Source organism: Mastomys coucha, unplaced genomic scaffold (genome assembly GCF_008632895.1).
Source record: "Mastomys coucha isolate ucsf_1 unplaced genomic scaffold, UCSF_Mcou_1 pScaffold23, whole genome shotgun sequence".
Lineage (NCBI taxonomy): Eukaryota > Metazoa > Chordata > Mammalia > Rodentia > Muridae > Mastomys > Mastomys coucha.
Window position 1 is genome coordinate 36378888 of NW_022196906.1, and position 18533 is coordinate 36397420.

At 42.8% G+C, this 18533-nt stretch overlaps 1 protein-coding gene across 5 annotated transcripts in view; it reads right to left on the minus strand.

The window, feature by feature from the left end:
* Tbcel (tubulin folding cofactor E like) overlaps positions 1 to 18533 on the minus strand; it is a 57338-nt gene that overhangs the window by 14340 nt on the left and 24465 nt on the right. For all 5 annotated transcript variants that reach the window (XM_031343142.1, XM_031343140.1, XM_031343138.1 and 2 more), the window contains exons 4-7: positions 14079 to 14260; positions 12295 to 12551; positions 9167 to 9293; positions 7405 to 7521 (exon numbers count right to left, since the gene is read on the minus strand). In XM_031343142.1, the coding sequence (XP_031199002.1) occupies positions 7405 to 7521; positions 9167 to 9293; positions 12295 to 12551; positions 14079 to 14260 (683 nt within the window). The remainder of the gene's footprint in view (positions 1 to 7404; positions 7522 to 9166; positions 9294 to 12294; positions 12552 to 14078; positions 14261 to 18533) is intronic.

Below are 18533 nucleotides of genomic sequence, written 5' to 3' on the forward strand. Positions count from 1 at the left end.
CAGCCACAGCAAGGAGGCTCCACTCAACAGAAGACTACAATGACAAGGGTAACCGAGCACCCATAGGCAATTGCTGAACTCTTATGAGACACATTCACAACACTGAGGTGTGGCTCCCTTCTGTGCCCAAAATGGTTTATTCTGGGGTAGGAAAACAGACTGTAGATCTCTGGATCGTCCTTAGTGAGTTCCGTTTGTAAGATAATCAATCACAGCCAAACAGTGTGGAGAAAACAACTCTGCTGCCCCCAGGAACCCTCAGCTAGCCATCATGCCCTTCACATGTCATTCAGAGACAACCTGGGTCACTTTCCTCACAAGTCTAAGTAAAGAAGACTGACTTCATGTCTAATTAACACAAGGCAGAAAACCCAGAGAGAAGGAAGGGCTCAGGGAACCAAACTAGGAGAGACAGAATGGAAGTCAGGGTACAGGAAATCGAACTGGACACCATTCAAGAGCACCACCGTCACCAGCAGCAGGACCAGTCAAAGGAAGAGAAATGTCTACTCCAAAACAAATGGACATAGCTGTAGATTTCAGGACACTGAAGCCCTACTGAGTCAATATAAACCCGAGGTTTCCTAAGGAGTCATACTTCCACTGTGTACTAACTGCACCAGGGCTATGTGTGTCGTCAGTATTTTAGGAAGACGTAATGTATATAACTGGAAGAGAAAAGGGTGAGTTCAGTGCCAATGCTCCACCCACTAGCACTGTCTTAATTCACAGCATGCATACTGTACACGCTATGCACTTCAGTATACACATTCTATACAGTGTCTTATCTGTCACTTCCTCTTGCTGTCAAACATAAATGCCACTATAATTTGTATTATACTTATTTATTTATGAATTATATTATTTGTTGTTGTGGGTGTGGGTGTGGATGCCATGGCACACATGGAGGCACAAAAGGACCTTTCAGGTGTCAAGTTCTCTCTTCTCATGTGGGCACAGTAGATGGAACTCATGTTGTCAGGCTTGGTGGCAAGCGTCTTTACCAGCTGTGCCATGTCGCCTGCCCCCACAGTTCCTTTTTAAATGCAAAATCATTCTGGCATATCAAAAGGGCTCAAAAACATTTGCTGAATAAACCCATCAGATTTATATAAAAACTGCTGGGACAGGCATTGTAGTGTATGACATACGTCAACTTTGGCTATCTGGTATCTGAATGAGCTTCAGATGACAGCCTTGAGGGAGGGGTGGCCCAAAACACATGAGATACAAGCAGCTGAAAGACATTCAAATACTGAAGAGAATGCATTCTTCCTGTGTCCCCAAAAACTAGAAGAGAGGAAACAGCACAAACCTGTCACTTTCAATCTTAGGTACTAGGCAAAGACGCAGACATGGCAGCTTGTGTGTGCCTCAGACTGTCCACCACATATGGGCAAGAGCCCACAGGAGTCACAACAGGGCATTGGATCTCCGGAACTGAAGTTATAAACAGTTCTGAGCTGCCATGTGGGTCCTGAAAATTGATCTTAGGTCCTCTGTAGGAGCAGAAAACACTCTTAACTGCTGAGTCATCTCACTACCTCTCAGAGGTTACTGGCAGCAAATACAGACCTAAAATTCATGGGCAAGGCTACAATGATGGCATACTACCTGTTGCTGTCTGTCCAAACGTCACTGTCAGGAGCACGCTACTCATGTACGGATAGAGAAATCCTAGCTGGGTCTTCGTTCCACTGATCCTGCCTGAGAGTAATTCTCTTATCTTCTTGTCAGCTCTGTGAGCCACACAGCTTTTATTATTCTCTTACTAAATTCCTACCTGACTTAACTTGTCCAGAGATGATTCTGTTGTTTGCACTAAGAAATTAGCAGGCAATAGATGAATTACAAGCAATAGACTCTCAGGTAATGAAGGGCAATCTGTGCTTGGTTTCTGCCTAGGAGAGGCCAGTGGGTATCATATTAGTGTTCCCAGAAGACATTCTTTAAAGCCTCAATGTGGAGATGTGAAAGAACTAATTATCACCCATGGTCACATGGAAGGCTTGGGGTAACTGAGATAGTGCTGCCAAGAATGAAGATAGTGCAAATTGAAGGCCATGAGGCACAGCACCTGCTAGCTTATGGGATTAAATAAAAGGATAACATGGCAAAATCCCCATAAACTATGCCCAAGGAGGAGGCTGGAATACAGGTACTATTAAAAATGCAGTGTAGTCAGGCATAGTGGCACATGCTTACTATCCTAGCACTTATAAGGCTGAGGAAGGAGCAAGAGTTTAGAGCTAGTGGCAGGAGAGGTGGCTCAGGACTTAAGAGGGTCCCAGATTTTCCAATGGACCGGAGTTTGGTTTCCAGTACCCTTGTCGGGCAACTTACAAATCACCTGTCAACTCCAGTTCAAGGGAATCTGAAGAGTTCTTCTGGCATTCATAGGCACCCGCACAACTGACTCCCAAAAATACATATATAAACTTTTTAAATAAATAAAAAATAAATAAATAACATGACTTTGAAGCTAGCCTGAGCTACATAGTAAGACCCCATTCCTGCCCGCCCCAAAAAACTACCTTTATTTTTTAAGAAAACAGCTAAGGTACCATAAAAAATATAGAAGAATTTATGTCTTTGCTTCTAAATTGTAAGAGTGTAACGTCTGTAATAGTCACATGAGCACAGGCAAGCTGAAACAATGACTGGAGAAGGAGAAAGGGCTGGAGAGATGGCTCAGAAGTTCAGAGCACAGGCTGCTCTTGCAGAGGACTAGAGCTCAGTTCCCAGCAGTATCACTGGGTGGTCCAAAGCCACCTGCAATTCCAGCTCCAGGGGATCTGACACCTCTTGCCTTTACTAGCACCTGCATTACATGCAAGACCCACCCTACTCCCCAACACACACTTATAACTAAAAAATAAATCTAAGAAGTAAAACATAAATAAATCTAAGAAGTAAAACATCTTTAGAAAAGAATGCAGGAGGGGACTCGAATGAAGGTGTGTGCAGGTGTTTATAGTCCTTCCACACTTCTTCATGAGTCTATTCCTCTAAAAAGCCCCTTGCAAGAATACACTAATCCATTTTTTCCGCCCTTCCATACATACACCTTGGCTGGCTAGTATCAGGGCACACTCAGAGAGGATAATTACAGAAAGACTCTGGTCACTAAGGCACATATTGGAAGTAAGTGTAAGGTAGAGCCCAAGGGCTCAGACCAAGGAAGGAAGGACATCTTTAGCTCTTGCTGGCTCTATTGGCATAGGCACTTGCCAAAATGTCTGAAATCTGACAGCTCCCATCAGCAACTGAGAGCAGTTACTGTGTGTGTGTGTGTGTGTGTGTGTGTGTGTGTGTGTGTGTGTGTGTATGTGTGTGTGTGTGTATGTGTGTGTGTCTATGTGTGTGTGTGTGTCTATGTGTGTGTGTGGTGTGTGTGTCTGTGTGTGTGTCTGTGTATGTGTGTCCAGTTGGCTGACAAAAGTGGGTTTAATCATGCGCTATGCTAAAGGAAGCTGAGATGTCAATTTTTTTGATAACATGCATGAATTCAAAATCTTGAAGGACACAAGAATGATGAGTGATCTTATCATCCTCATTGCTTCCCACCTATCTTTTCTCTTTACGAAACCTTAGAAGGACCTAGAAGATAGTTCCTCCTCCAAGGCTGTAAAAAGAGCAGCACCCACATCTCTGAAAAGGACTTCACAGGCCAAGGATGCAAGTAGAGGATTGGAACTAGGCTATCTGCTTCCACTTGAAGGATAGAAACAGCCAAACAGTGACATGTAAGTGCTAATGGATGGGAAATAGGCATAATTTAGATAAAGAGACAGACAAGAAGGAATGGTTATTAAATAGTCTGTGTCAGGGCCTGGGGAGAGAGGTCAGCCAGTACAGTGCTAACAGCGTAATCATGAGGACCTGGGTTCAGATCCACAACACCACTGTAGAGAGTTAGGGATACCACACACATACAGTCTCTGAGAGAAGAGATTCCTGAAACTTGCTGGCAAGCTATTTTAACTAAATTCCCAAGCTCCAGCTTCAGGAAGAGACTCTGTCTCAAAAAAATTATGTGAAAGCAACTGAGGAAGACAGCCGATGTCAATGTATTTTCTCCATACTCACAGATACATATATAAGTGCACACACACACAAATACATGAATATTCACATACCTACACAAAAATAAACGAATGCATTCAACAGTCTGTGTGAATCGTCTGCAGCAGTGAATGGGTCCTGGAGTCTTTAGGATCACTTTAAGGAGCTCATGAGCCCTGTTCAACTGCAGCATTACACAGAGAGCAACAGAGCTTCCCTAGTGAGAACCACAGTCAGTCACTACCAAAGACCTGGTGATGGGGACTCTCCTTCCATCTCCACAAACTCTAGGTCTGCAATCCCAAAAGATGACAGTGCAGTTCACAGCATACCCCAAGATTCCGTCCAATAAATAGCTTGTAAAATGGCTTTTAGATGTAAGCTTTCCAAGGTTTCAAACCTTAGCCCTCAGAATAGTGTCCTTCTGGAAACTGCACCTCACAGCTACCCATGCTATTTTCACACATCACCAGGCCAAATGTATCACCCAAAAAAGTTTGCTGAAATGTTAGCCAAGGTAGGTGATTAAGTGCCAGGGGAAATAGATGAGTCATATTTAGGTGTAGATGGAACCCAGAGGCTCTCTTTAGGACTTCCTGTACTACCAGGTCTAAAGGGATTGCAAGTCTAAGAATAAAAGCAGAGATATGTAAAACTAGTAAGGGTGCAGATGCCAACACAAACAGCTGGCTCCAACTGTACTGCCTGAAGTCAAAGAAGGCTGTGAGCAAACAGAAAGGGGGTGGAAGGAAGGAGTGAGCACCCAGACTAACCAGAAACTCATCTCCATGTGCATAACAATCACATTAAGGACGTGGTTTGTACAACTGGGAAAGGAACACCTAGATGCTGGAAAGTGTAAGAAGTAAGCTCCTTCTTGTTCCTTTTGCTGTGTGGTTTCTACTTGGGGAAAGTGTGAAGACTGGGATGCTGGGGATGTGGTCAGGGAGAAAATGCTCACCCAGGAAACCCAGGTTTCCTCCTCAGCACCAGCGTCCACTATAAAAACAAAATAAATAAGCAAAGTCTGATGTTTCATGTTTCTCAAAAGAAATTCAAGAAAATGCATAAAAAGATCCATGTAGTTTTAACCATGTGGTTAAAACAAGAATTTGGCCACATTCTTCTGTAGTTTTCATACTTAGGAGGCAGAGACAAGGGGGAGGCCTAGGTTTAAGGCCAGCCTGGGGTCAAAGTGAAAGCCAATAAGACCTTGGGTTAAAATGGGAGAGAAACAAGATGGGGCCTCTGGCTGTCCTCATCAACTACCTCTACAATGGCAGCAGTTATGCAGTAAGTACTTAATAGAGTTTTAAATGAGAAAAATCATTGGCCAATGACACAGCTGCACTGTGGTGTCCACAGACAGCAGTGCCAGTGGTGACGCATCAAACAGGAGCTGTCTGTACTTCTCTTGGGTCCTGCCTAACAAGTCTTTCAATATCCTTATAATACATTTCTCTGCTGATTAAAGCTAATCAAGGTTGATTTCTATGGCTTTCATTCTAGAACACTATTACAGACGAATAAATGCACATCAAGATAATTATACCATTAGGGACAGAAAACAATTTTATCTATTTCTGTACCTACACAGCTTTATCTACAGGTATTAGTAAGTTTGCCAAATGGAATAGATACTGGGTCATACTTTAGCTTTAAGATTTATTTATTTTGTGTGTTAGCATGGCTTGTAAGTTCCTGCATGTGCGTGCATATGTGCCTGTGAATGTGTATGTATGTATGTTTGGGTATGTTGGTGCAAGTGTGTGTGTCTGGACATGTGTATGGGGGAGGTGCACCAACTGGTGCTCATGTCATGATGTATGTGTGTGTGGGGGGGTCACAACCTGAAGGACGGGGTTGTGTCCTTCCATTCTGTGGGGGGAGACTCCCACTGTCAGGCTTGGAGGCGAGTACTGTGACCCTTTACCTGATAAGCCACCTTGCCAGCCATGGATTTAATTTTTTTCCCATTTCATTTAAACCTCAAGTGTATAGTCTACATTAAAACGTATGATAAATACCCCCTCCCTCCAGCTTGCTGCTCTAAGGTCATTTATAGAATCTTAAGAATATTTAATTTCTCTTGTATTTTTAAATACTTAGGACTTTTAATATTTCTAAATAATCACAAAAATACTTTTATGCAAATTTATAGCCCTATAGAATGCTCATCACTTTTAGTCACAAATATTAGACTGTAAATACTAATTCCTCTGAGGAGAAAACGTGTCCGTCCAGCAGGAATGAGTCCGAGTCAGATGCATTGCAGATATTACATTCAACCTGCCTTACATCCCTCCCTTATGTCTGCCCTGCTGCTGAAACCTGGTCTAGGGAGGAAGGGCTCCTGCTAGTCTAGTGAGGGATAGTCTAGTGTAAGCCTTGAAGATTCCCTGTTGCTGTTTTTGCTACTTGGGAGTTTTCTATTTAATGGTGCATAGTGGGGTTTTGTTTGTTTGTTTGTTTGAAGACATTCAGCCCTTGCTAACCTCAAACTCACTAAGTAGCTAAGGATAGCCTTCAACACCCAATTCTCCTACTGGACTCTTTAATGCTAGGATTACATATGTAAACCACCAAACTCAGTTGTTACCGCCACCACCACCACCACCACCACCTCCTCCTCCTCCTCTTCTCTCTCCCCTCCTCCTTTTCCTCTTCTTCCTCTTCTTCTTCCTCCTCTTCTTCTCCCTTCCTTCTCTTGCCCTACCCTCCTCCAAGATAGGGGTTCCCTTCCTAATCGTGGTATCACTGACGTCCTGGTCCAATAGCCTCCTCCACTTCCAGAGGTCTGGAATTATTGTTATGTGCAACCATGCCCAGCTATCTCTTTTTTTCTTTTCTGTTTAATACTTCAAGGACACTTTCCATCTTCTCTCCTTTCCTGCATGTGTGTGTGCATATGTGGCTTTGGATGTACATTACTTCAGAGTGTGCATGTGGAGGTCAGAGGACAGCCTCAGGTGTCAGGCCTTACTCAAGACAGCCTCACTGCTGTTTATCCAAGCTATGTATGTCAAGTTTGCTGGCCCAAGAGCTTCCAACTCTCCTGCCTCCCCTCCTGTCCCCCATCATGGCTAAGACTGTGGCCTATGTACCCGACTCCCATGTGTGCTTATGCTTTCTCAGCAGGCACTGTTACCCACTGAGCCTTCTCCATGCTCATGACCCACAGGCTGAGAAGCATGCTACTACAGAAAAGAAGATGTCTGCTTTTGTATTTTCCCTTTCTCTTTAAAACCTACTTACAAAGTCCTCTAGGATCTAAAGATCAGATCTTGTCCCAAGGCAACAGCTTTTCAATGGCCTGGTGCTCTACAGAGCCTACTTTACCTGAATGGCACTTCCTCCTGTGGAACATCCACATAGTACCGGATGAAAAACCTCTCAGAATCCTCTCGCTCACCATCTGTGACAACACTGCCATTAAGTTTGGAAACGGAGGGCAATCTGTAAGTTAGAACCACAATAAAGACATTTTAAGGAGCTGGAAATAAAACAACTGGTCATTGTTTTTAGAAGGACACAGCTGGAGGGGCCTTGCTCTTGTGTGAAGACTGATGTACAGTAAGGTCATCAAAAGAATGCCAAAGTGCTGCATTTCCAGATGTGGACCGGATGCTCTGTCTTAAACCTGATCTCTCAGAGCACAATGCTAGGACACACATTCCAACACAGGTGGATGGAATTCAACCCAAGCTGTGGGTCTATAGTACCTAATAGCCCCACTTCACACCTTTCCTTTAATATACTTGTGTCCATGTCTGTGTATGCACTCACATGTGGGGGTGTCTACAGAGGCCCAAGGAGAGTAACAGAGTCCCTAAAGTTGGAGTTATAGATAGTTGTATACCACCTGACATGGGTATTACATGAATACTGGGAACAGAACTCTGGGCCTTAGAAGAGCAGCGAGTCTTTTGACTACTGAGCCATCTCTCCAGCTCCATTTTAAAGAGGAAAAAAAAAGGTAAAATTTTAACACTATATCTTATAAAATTCAATATAACAAGAATATAAGCACTTCCACATGTAATCAATATTTTAAAAAGTAAGTCATAAGCTCTTTTATAGTCTCTTACTCATATAAATTGGGGGAAATCCTGTGTCTGTTTTATAATTCAAATTAGCCAAGATATTACTTCAAGTGCTCACAGACACCCAGGCTGGTGGCTACCATGTTAAATGGCACAAGTTCAAATGCAGTATGTATAATATGAATATATAACTCATGAGTCACCTTATACTTGTAAAAGAACTGTGGGAGGAACATAAAGCCCAGAGCCTACCTACCATGAGACTCAGGCTTCCCCATGAGGGAACACTGAGTCCTCTGACTGTGCTAAGAAATACCTGCATGGTAATGTGGGCCTGGGCATTAGCTGGGCATTAGCTGGGCACAAGGGTCAATACTGTGCTGAAGGAGGACCTCTTCTGTAGAAACCTCAAAGCCTACTGCCTGTCCTTTAAGAGCTCTGTGTGGGGTCCATGCAGAGAGCAAAGCAAAGCCTCGGGGCCATTTTCATCTTAGTCAAAATTGTTTCTCTGCTGACAGTTCAAGTAAGCACATACACACTGGTGGGAGGTTGCACAGTGTGCAGATGGGCATCAGGGACAGAGAAGACAGAAAGCACACACAAGATAGTGACAGCCATTAGTCTTAACTAGAAAACAGATGGTGCTGAGCTGGCTCCATTTCTGGGTACAGGTGCACTCTCTATGGCCACATGTTAGAAGAAATCAGGATACCTACATCAGATGACTCTCCATCAACAGTCTTTCACCTCATCACCCAAAATGAGCTTTCAAATGTTCTAAGAATTTAAAAATGAATGGGCAAAACATATATTTACAGGAGAATTTCCCCCAGTGGTCTCAGCAGGACAGCTATGTCTTGCTCACTACAGTACTTTCCTTTATACAGACCTGAGCTCTACCAGTGCAAGCACTGCCTGCTCAGGAGAAGGGACAACCCACAGCTCCTCTGAGAGGACACTGCCTGCTCAGGAGAAGGGACAACCCACAATTCCCCCAAGAGTGCACTGTCCCTTTAATGTCCCTTCAGAAGGGCAGAGATGAGAGCAGGGCAACACACCTGGCCACCACCAATTTCCTGCGCTCCTCAGTGGTATACGGCTGCAGAAGAGGAATTCCTAGCAACCTCACTTCTTCAAGCTTGGGGAATGAATTTAGTTTGTCAATGTCTTCCCAGGACTGCAAACCTATTTGAATAAAAGACATTATTTAAGTAAAATCAGAAAAGTACAAAAGGAAGAAGATAAACACAGACAAGCAGCTACCAACAGTTCCTGGAATGCTGGGGTGGTAGCAGCCAGTCAGATGCTGGTCCCTCTCCTAGGACAGAGGGATATGGTTAAACTCCAAAAAACTTCCCTGGATAACAGGCCCAGTGCTGCTTGCCCAGATTCATTGGCTCAGAAACTAAAGCAAGAGGATCTGGAGTTCAAGGCTTGGACAGGATAGAGAGACCCTCTCTCAAAAGTAAGCAACTAAAACAACAAACATTTTCCATTTTCCATTTTCCAGAGCCTCTCTCATCTTTGTGAGCTCAGTAGTGAAGGACAGACGGGGAGGAGGTCTCCAATATCCTCCCATTTCCTATTCCACATCAATGGCTTCTAATTGGGTTGTCGTAATTTCAGCAAACAGGGTACATGCTATGACTTTTCTAAAAAGTGACTTGGTTGACTTCTTTTACTTGAATGCAGACTCGTGGACTGTGAGTGTTAGAGGTGATGGGGGCATACCAAATTTTCTCAAATAGTTGTTTTAAGAAACAGGATGAAAACCAGGCCAAAAGAATGAGAGTAAAAGTCAGATTGGGAGGTTCTGTGTGGTGGTGGTTGTGGTAGTGATGGTAAAAGGTATGTTTAATAAAGATGCACTGATGGAAATATACAAGAACTTTTAAAACTCAATTAGCTGAGTCTGGTGGAACAGGGCTGTTACCCCAGCTACCTGAGGGGCTTCTTCAGAAGGAGGGTCTTTGGTTCAAGACTGGCTTGGGTAACTTAGTAAGGCCTTGTCTCAAAATAAAAAATAAAAAGAGACTAGAGATATAGTTCACTAATAGATTAGCACAAACAAGGTCCTTGGCTCAATTTACAGCACTGAAAACCGTTCAACAGCAACTCAACTGCAACTTAACACCACCACTAACAGCCTATCAACTCAGAACAAACTAATAAACAACCCAACTAGGAGCCAAACTACAACCAAATTACTAATAACCTAACAAAAACCCAAATTAAACTGACTAATAATTCAACCTGTTTCTTTTAACGGTTAGTTCTAGACTAAACTTTTCCATCTTGGTGGAAAATGCTTAGAATAGGATGTTCATAGAGAGGTAGAACAATGGAACCACTCTAAAGGAAAGTGAAATCCTAAAGGGAAGCAAGCTCCTTGAGACAGGAAATAAACAACTTAAGACCAATTCAGGAAGTCCCTGAAACTGACCAGATTCTTTAGGTCCCACCTTCCCTAAGAGTATAAACAGTGAAGACTGCAGAGTATAAACCTGACAAAAGCAGAGACCAGCGCAACTGTGGAGAAAACATAATGAGCAGCTGAGGCACTTGAACAAGGACACCCTCCAAATTGTTGAGATTCCTGCAGGTTGTTCAGTGTGTTCCAGGTTCCCAGTTTTTGTGAACTAACACTCACGCTGGGTGGACTTTGGTCTTGTCTTTGAGTCATCTGTTTTGTAAGTAATCCCTTACCCATATTTCTATAAATAACCCCCCAAAAACCTCATTGGTTTATCAAGTTGGACTTTTGTGGTATCTGTACTTTGGTCTTTCATCTGTCCCTTATCTGAGGTATTTGCTCTCCTGTTCCCAAGAATAGTGTCTTACAACAGTACAACACAACTAATGGCCCAACTATATATGACCCAGCTAACAACCTCACTATACCTAAAAGCACAAAACCCCTCAACAGACACCATAGATGTCAAGTCAGCAGATGGAGACTTTCCTGAGGTCACTCCAAGACACCTATTAGAAGGCAAAGCACACCTCACTGCCACTCCCAAAGCTGACATGCATGGGGGCAACACAGCTCATTCACAGCTGGAGGAAGTGGAAAATGGCACAAGTACTTTGAGACTTGGGGGTTTCTTACAAAACTAAGCACAACTGTATGGTTTAAGTATCATGCTTTTTTTTATTTACCTAAACAAATCACAAGCTAATATCCACTTGCAAATCTGCACAGATATTTATAGCTTTATTCATAGCTGTTCAAGGTTGAAAATGAGCAAAAACCCTTCATGAGCTGCTGGATAAAACTATGGTATACCTAGAAGATGGAATATTGCTCAGGGCTCAAAAGAAGAAACTATCAAGCCATGAAAAGGCATGAGGGGCATACATGTGAATTACTAAGTGAAAGAAACTGATTTAAAGCCCCACATGGTGTGACTACAATGAATGACCCTGGGGCAAAGGTGGGAGTGCAGAGACAATGCAAAGATCAGGGGTGGTCAGTACTGGAGGGATAAACAGGTGGACCAAGGGTATGGGAGAGCACGGAGCTTCTCTGTGCACACCACGTGGAACAACTGTTTTGTTCGTTTCTTAAAGCCCACGTGCATCTAAGGGAGATGATGGACTCTCAGATGTTTGCCAGAACCAGTTCAGTGATGGACTGCTACAAACATAGAGTGCCTGTGGGAGGTAGATAGTGGGGCAGATGTACATACACAGCCACCATCTGTACTTTCTACTTAAGTTTGCAGCTAATCTAAAGCTGGTCTTGAGTAAAAATCATTAACATGCATTCATCTTTGTATTGCATGGGATTCAACACCAGTAAGGTAATTATCAAAGAGGTACAAATGAGCACTTTAACAGGCTAGGAGACTGGGATTCCTTATCCTGCATCTAGATTAAAATGATCTAGCTTATAATTCTTTTCCTGTCTTTTAATAACTAATTCATCAATTTCACTTTACTTCTTTTATATGACCCTTTTAATGTATAAAATAAAAATTATGAGTATAAGTCCATGCTCCTGAGGACTTATTAGAGTACTTATGAAGATGAGGGATGTCCTAATGTAGTGGGTCATAGGTTCCTGCTGGAAACCCACCCCGCTACCAGCACAGCTATGACTAAAACACATTTTTACCATATCCCATGCATGAGCTTGACCAGTCTGACCCAGAACAAGGGGCTAGGTGGCCAGCCTGTGTCTCACCTGACTTGTGGAGGCTGATGGATCGCAGATTAGGGAACAACCTAGCCAGGGAGTCAGCGGGCTCCTCGATAGCATTCAAGTGATTGTTGGCCAGGACCAGGGTATCCAGTGAAGGGAACATTACACCCAGCTTTCGGATTTCAGTCCAGTCTTGGAGGTTATTGTCTGTTATGTGTAGGAGCTTAAGGGAATGACAGCAAACAGAAGGACAAGACACTGTTTCATAGTCATTAAGGCACAGGAAGAGCTCCTCCAAACTGCAGAGAGAAGAGGGAACAGCCAATTGTTTAGCGTAGTTGAGGTGGATCTCTACACACACTGCCATGTATTCAATAACTAAATGATCCAAGTACCACTGATCCCAGGAGGCTGGACCAGGAAGACCACCAATTCAAGGATAGCCTGGGCTACGTGGTGATAGCCTGACTTAGAAACTAAAAATGAATAAATATGCACTATATGTAAGACTCTGGCATGTGTTATAGAGTTATTTTCCTGAAGCTGAAAATAGTGTACCATGGGGAAGGTAAATCTAGCGTGAAGCAAGTCTGACAGGAGCCGCTGCTTGGTTAATCCCTTGCTTCCCTGAATGCCAGAGTCTGCAGTGTTTGAGGAGAAACAGTCTTAATAAAATGTAAAGGCAATGAAAGAAAATTCCAGAAACAACATGGACAAATGTTTATAAAAAGAAAGAGTAACTACCAAATCCTTATTCTATGTCAGGCCTTGTTTCAGGAACATTAATATAATGGTGTCTACTTTACAGACAAGGAAACTGAACCCAAAGAGGTTAAAGGCTTGTCAAAGGTCTCATGGTTAGCATGTAACATCTGAGTTTAAAAGTTAATTCAACTGCTACATCTAGTGGTACACACAAACCATTCTAGATTCCAGCATCTGAGAGGTGGTGAAAGGAGAATGAGTTGTTCAAGGCTAGCCTCAGCACAGAGTGAGTTTGAGGCCAGCCTGGGCTTCATGAGGCTTTGTCTCAAACAAAAAAATTGAAGCCATGCTGGAAGCTCTACCCAGTGAAGAAGGCTCATTAGATTGACAGTGAGGAACTACGGGCAATAAGTGGGATGAGGGGAAATTCTGGGGGTCTTGGATAATTTCTATATTTAAACAATCAAAAAACCTACAGCTTTATTTCTTACTATCAGAGGTTTCCTCTGGATGAATAAAAGCATAAACACATACAAACAGAACAGAACATTTCTAAACTGACAACCCAAAGTATAACTTCTTTCTAAAATTATTGAAAAGAATGTAAGGTGCACTTAAGCATCTCAACATCACCATATTTTAGAGACCCGAGATTTTTTTTTTCCTTCCAAAGGAAAGGGCTAAAGCACAATTCCTTTTTTTTTTTTCCAAAACAGGGTTTCTCTGTATAGCCCTGGCTGTTCTGGAACTCACTCTGCAGACCAGGCTGGCCTCAAACTCAGAAATCTGCCTGCCTCTGCCTCCCAAGTGCTGGGGTTAAAGGCATGCGCCACCACTGCCCAGCTAAAGCATAATTCTTGAGTCGGGTAATCAGAAGATTAAAATGGAGAAAGGCTGAGGTGCTCTGGATGGCAAATGCTTCTGCGGGTATTTTCTCAGGAAGGATGCCATCCTATGTTGCCCCTGGAAAGGTGAACAGGTCACCCCACACCCTTGTTCCAGTGATTTCATTTTTTTCTGAAGCTTCTCATTCTATATATATATATATAGAATTTCTGAGATGAAAGATCAGCAGAAAATTCTATGCAGAGACATGCATGGTGACACGTGCATGGGCTTACTCTGGCAACTCCTGCAGTATCGTGTGCACTGTTTCCCACGACGCTTTGCTGTTGTTGAGAACAAGTTTGCGAACCCCAGAGAAGGACCCAGCGCATGTTTTTTCTAAAACTGACAGACTCAGAGGATTGGAACTCAGGTTTAGAAACTCCAACTGAGGTACGTTGGACACAATCTTACTGACCTGTGGAGAAAAGAGAGAAGCTTCAACCGGGCAGCAACTGGAGCTGTCAAAGAACAATCCCGTTTAAGAGGGCCCGAGTGAGTGGGTTCAGGGGAAGGGCCTTTTACCTCGGGCAGTACCACTCAGCAAAGGAGCCTACAGAGCAGCAGAAGGGACTTCGGCAAACTGAGGCAAGTCATTTAGTCTGTTTCCAGGGAGTAGCATGGCTGAGAGTCCCTATGTGACCATTAGCAAGGTCCTGATGCTGCTGCCCCGTATAAAAGGATGATGTAGATGGCCTTCTAGGCTATACAGTTTTAAAAAGCTAAAACTGGGCCACACAATTGGACTGTGTTCTCCCTCCCATTCTCAATACCACAGTAAGTCTGAGTAAACACTTCTTCAATCCCCAGCCCCAGGGCTCCTGTAAAGATGTGTTCAAAACTGACTGCAGAGACATCACCACTTAAGGATGCTTCAGTCTGTTGAAATTTAGTTTCCAAGACAAACTAAATTCTAAGACGTAATTATTCAAAATCCCAAAGTACTCAATATAGATCAATAGATAGATAGATAATAGATAGATAGATAGATAGATAGATAGATAGATAGATAGATAGATAGATAGAATAAAGAATGGATGTTGGTGAGGAATGATCACCAATTTACTTAGCAACTTAAATGTAAACAAGTGGGGCAGGAGACTTGACTGGGCGTAACTACTCACTTTGCAGTTCTACCTGCCCTGACACAGCTTATCTCATTAACTCTTAATCTGCCAGAGGTGACTCTTTATTGTGACAAGTAAAACAACTAAGCTCAGAGATGTTAAATAATCTGACTATGGTTCCACAGTACATCAAGAGTATAACCTGGAGAAAATGAACAGCAACTGCAGAGATGCTGGCACGGTTAGTAAGGACCAAGGGAAGGAAGCACAGAGCGATGGCCAATGCCTGAAATGTATTAAGGCAGTGTGGGAGTCAGAAAAGAGGGCACAGTTAGAATTGATTTCAGAGTATTGAGAGGCTTGGATCAAATCAGTTTCCAACACTTGTTAGCTGACTAGTGTCGGACACATCACTTAACTTTTTCAAGTCTGTTTCCTCACTGGTGAAATGGTTAAATGAGGTACACATAATGTCACTCAGGGTTAAGACCGAGTGTCAGTTTGTTTTCAGACCTCTGGAGGAGATGTGGAGAGGTGCAGAGAGGACCACAGACAGAAGGTGAGGCCACAGCACCTGTGAGCTGCAGGATCTTCTCAGTTCCATGATAAGATTAACTCCAGGATGGCTAGCAGAAGTTGGTTGTGGTGGTGTTTCTGTCTACACACTAGAGTCAGATGTCTGTTGCCTGTGTTAAGGGATGACTGACTGCATCTATAGATTGGTGAAGTTCGCTTGCTGCAACTCTTTCTGTGACCTCCCCAAATCTGCCTGGTCCTCTAGCCTCCCCCTCACACATCAATATATATACTGGACATTAGCCATTGAAATACTTTGCAGCTACCAAGTGCTACACAAATCCTAAACCAGCTTTCTTGTGTAAGAAAAATCATGAATACTGTTTGTTCAGCTTTTCTAACATCTGTTCCACTGTCCTGTTTAATCTGGTATGTGTGACTTAGTGATAGTTTCTCTTTTGATAGGATTTTTATCAGAATTGTTGAATGTTTTGTCACCTGACTTATAAGTGAAGTGTGACTCCTTGGGCTGCTCGAGTGGTAGCTTTTATGCATCCATTTATCTATTTGTCTGCATAAACTACATAACTCACTGCTCACAAATCGTACTCTGTAATTTCTTGGCCCTCTGAGACATGCAGTCACCAGGCATGTTCTGTCCACACTGCCCAGGTGTAGAAAAAGCCTTGCTGACCCTCACACCCATGGCTCTCCTGGAACCTGCTGCTGAAACCTTGGCTCCCTAGAGTTGGGTAGACTTAGGGGTAAACCCTGGCATTGGGGGTGGGGAAGTGTTCAGACCACACCCTCCTCTGATTCCATCCCCTGCTGAATCCTCTAAATTTGTTGTTTTGGAGATTTAAAATTGCACACAGGCTGTTTTTTTACCTCTGCTTTGAATTTGTACCTCTCTGTCTCAGAGAGGAAAGCCCTCACATTCACTGTTTATCCATTCTGTACACTAAATGTTATACAAATGAAGAAGTGAGCTACCAAACAGGAAGATGCACTGAGCTGCTGTCTGAAGCATGAGGGATCTGGACAGGCTGAGAATATTCTCTTGCAGTCACTTCTGTGGGTGAATGTTATCAAACCATAATGCAATATGTGGCTAGAATCTGAAATCTAGGCTGGGACTATACACAGCTTAACAGCTCAGGCAGGGGCTGATGACGTATTGCGTTCCTGACCTAAATACCAAGGAGAATGACCTTCACACACAGGACAATGACCAGCTTCCCTTCACCTCTTTTGAGGAGGGTGGGGGTATGAAATTCTGCTTAATAACTTCAAACACAAGTACAGCTCCTATTAGATAGAGACAAAACACAAATCCTTCCGCAACATCCACCTGCTCAATCCTCCATATTCCTATATTACAAAGTGAGTAACTTAAGAGGTTGGAAAACAAATTCTGGGCTCTTCCAAGCTAAGGGCTGTGTGATGCTCTTTTTACCATCTACGTTAGCCAACAGCCAAGTGTCTGGTGAGGACACTGTGTATGTCCTCAAACACTAAACTGGACAAAAGCTAAGCAATCAGGCAGGAAAATTTATGTGCTAAAAATACGTATTTTCTCTTTAAGTATAAAGACCAAAATGGCTTCCTGTGTAACCTCACACTAAGGATAAGAATCAGGAAAATACAATGTTGATTAGACTGATAAAAATTTACTTATGAAGCCAGGTGTGGTAGACACCTTTAACCCCGGCACTCGGGAGGCAGAGGCAGGCAGATCTCTGTAAGCTTGAGGCCAGCCTGGTCTACAGAGTGAGTCCGGGATAGTCAAGGCTACAGAGAGGAACCCTGTCTTGAAAACAATATATATTTTTTTACTTATGATAGAAAAATTTCCCAACAGCAAAGGTTGACACACTCCACCGAGTTTCTAAAACAGCTCTTCACTTGGTCTTTAAATTAAAAAAAAAAAAAGACTCCCCTGGCTGGAATGAGTTGAGTTGGTCATGTGCAAAGATGAATAACTTGCACCAGCTCCAAGGCCCCTGCAGCTCCAAGGTTTCCCAGGCCTCTACCCTGGTATCTATAAAGGAAGAAACTAAAGGTGTAAGGAAAATGGAAAAGAGATTGATGATAAAATCTGTAATTTATACCCAAGCTTTTCTCTGCCTCACTTGACTGGCTAACTCTTCCCTCCCTTTAAATACTTTATTCAATTCCTTTTATAAAATGGTTTCGATAAGAAAAAGGGTGGTGGAGAGATACATTGGAAAAGGTTGGACAAAATTCCACCCTGCCAAAAATTCAAGTCAATAGCTAATGCTTTATATACAGGTGCCCAATTAAGAAAGGCAGACAGACACATTTTTCCCTCTCTCTAAAGTATTACATTTCTCACCCATATGTGTTTTAGCCTTGAGATATATAGCAGCTAAGAGCATAAAACAAAAGAAATGGCTCATTACATGTAATGTTAGCGACCACTCAGAAAACTCAAAGAACATACTATGTTACTTTGTTCAACACTGCTATGCTAATGCATGCTGAATTCAAATGGGTTAATGTCTAGGGACAAATAATCTTTTGCATAATCAGATACATGGGTTGCAAGGCAGCTGAAATGTGATGTCTTAACCCAGTAACCTATGGAGCATTTGTAGCCTGGTGAGGAGTTGAATTGAGGCAAAATAATCAATCTTCTTTTGCAGTTGGCATTTCTCTAGTCTCTTTATGCTCTGACATTTACTCTAAAAGACTTGGATAAACTATAGTTAAGAACAAGGAGGATTACAAGGAATGGTGAAAACTGGAAGAGAAACCTGAAAGCAATAGCAGCAATAGGCTACCAAGTACATAGGAGGATGCTCAAAAGGAGTGCAGAGACATTCAAATAAAATATGCAGTCCCTGGCTGTATGCAGTGTGGTTTTGGAAACAACAGGGACCTTTGGTAATGTAGAGAAATAGCTAGGTTCCTAGCTTAAGCTCTGTGTGCTGGTCCATCCTACAGATAGCTCCCTTCTCTGAAGTACAATTACATCATTATTAAACTGCTAACCAGTAAGCAGAAGCTCAGGTACAAATTCAAAGCAGAGGTAAAAACACAGCCTGTGTGCAATTTTAAATCTCCAAAACAACAAATTTAGAGGAT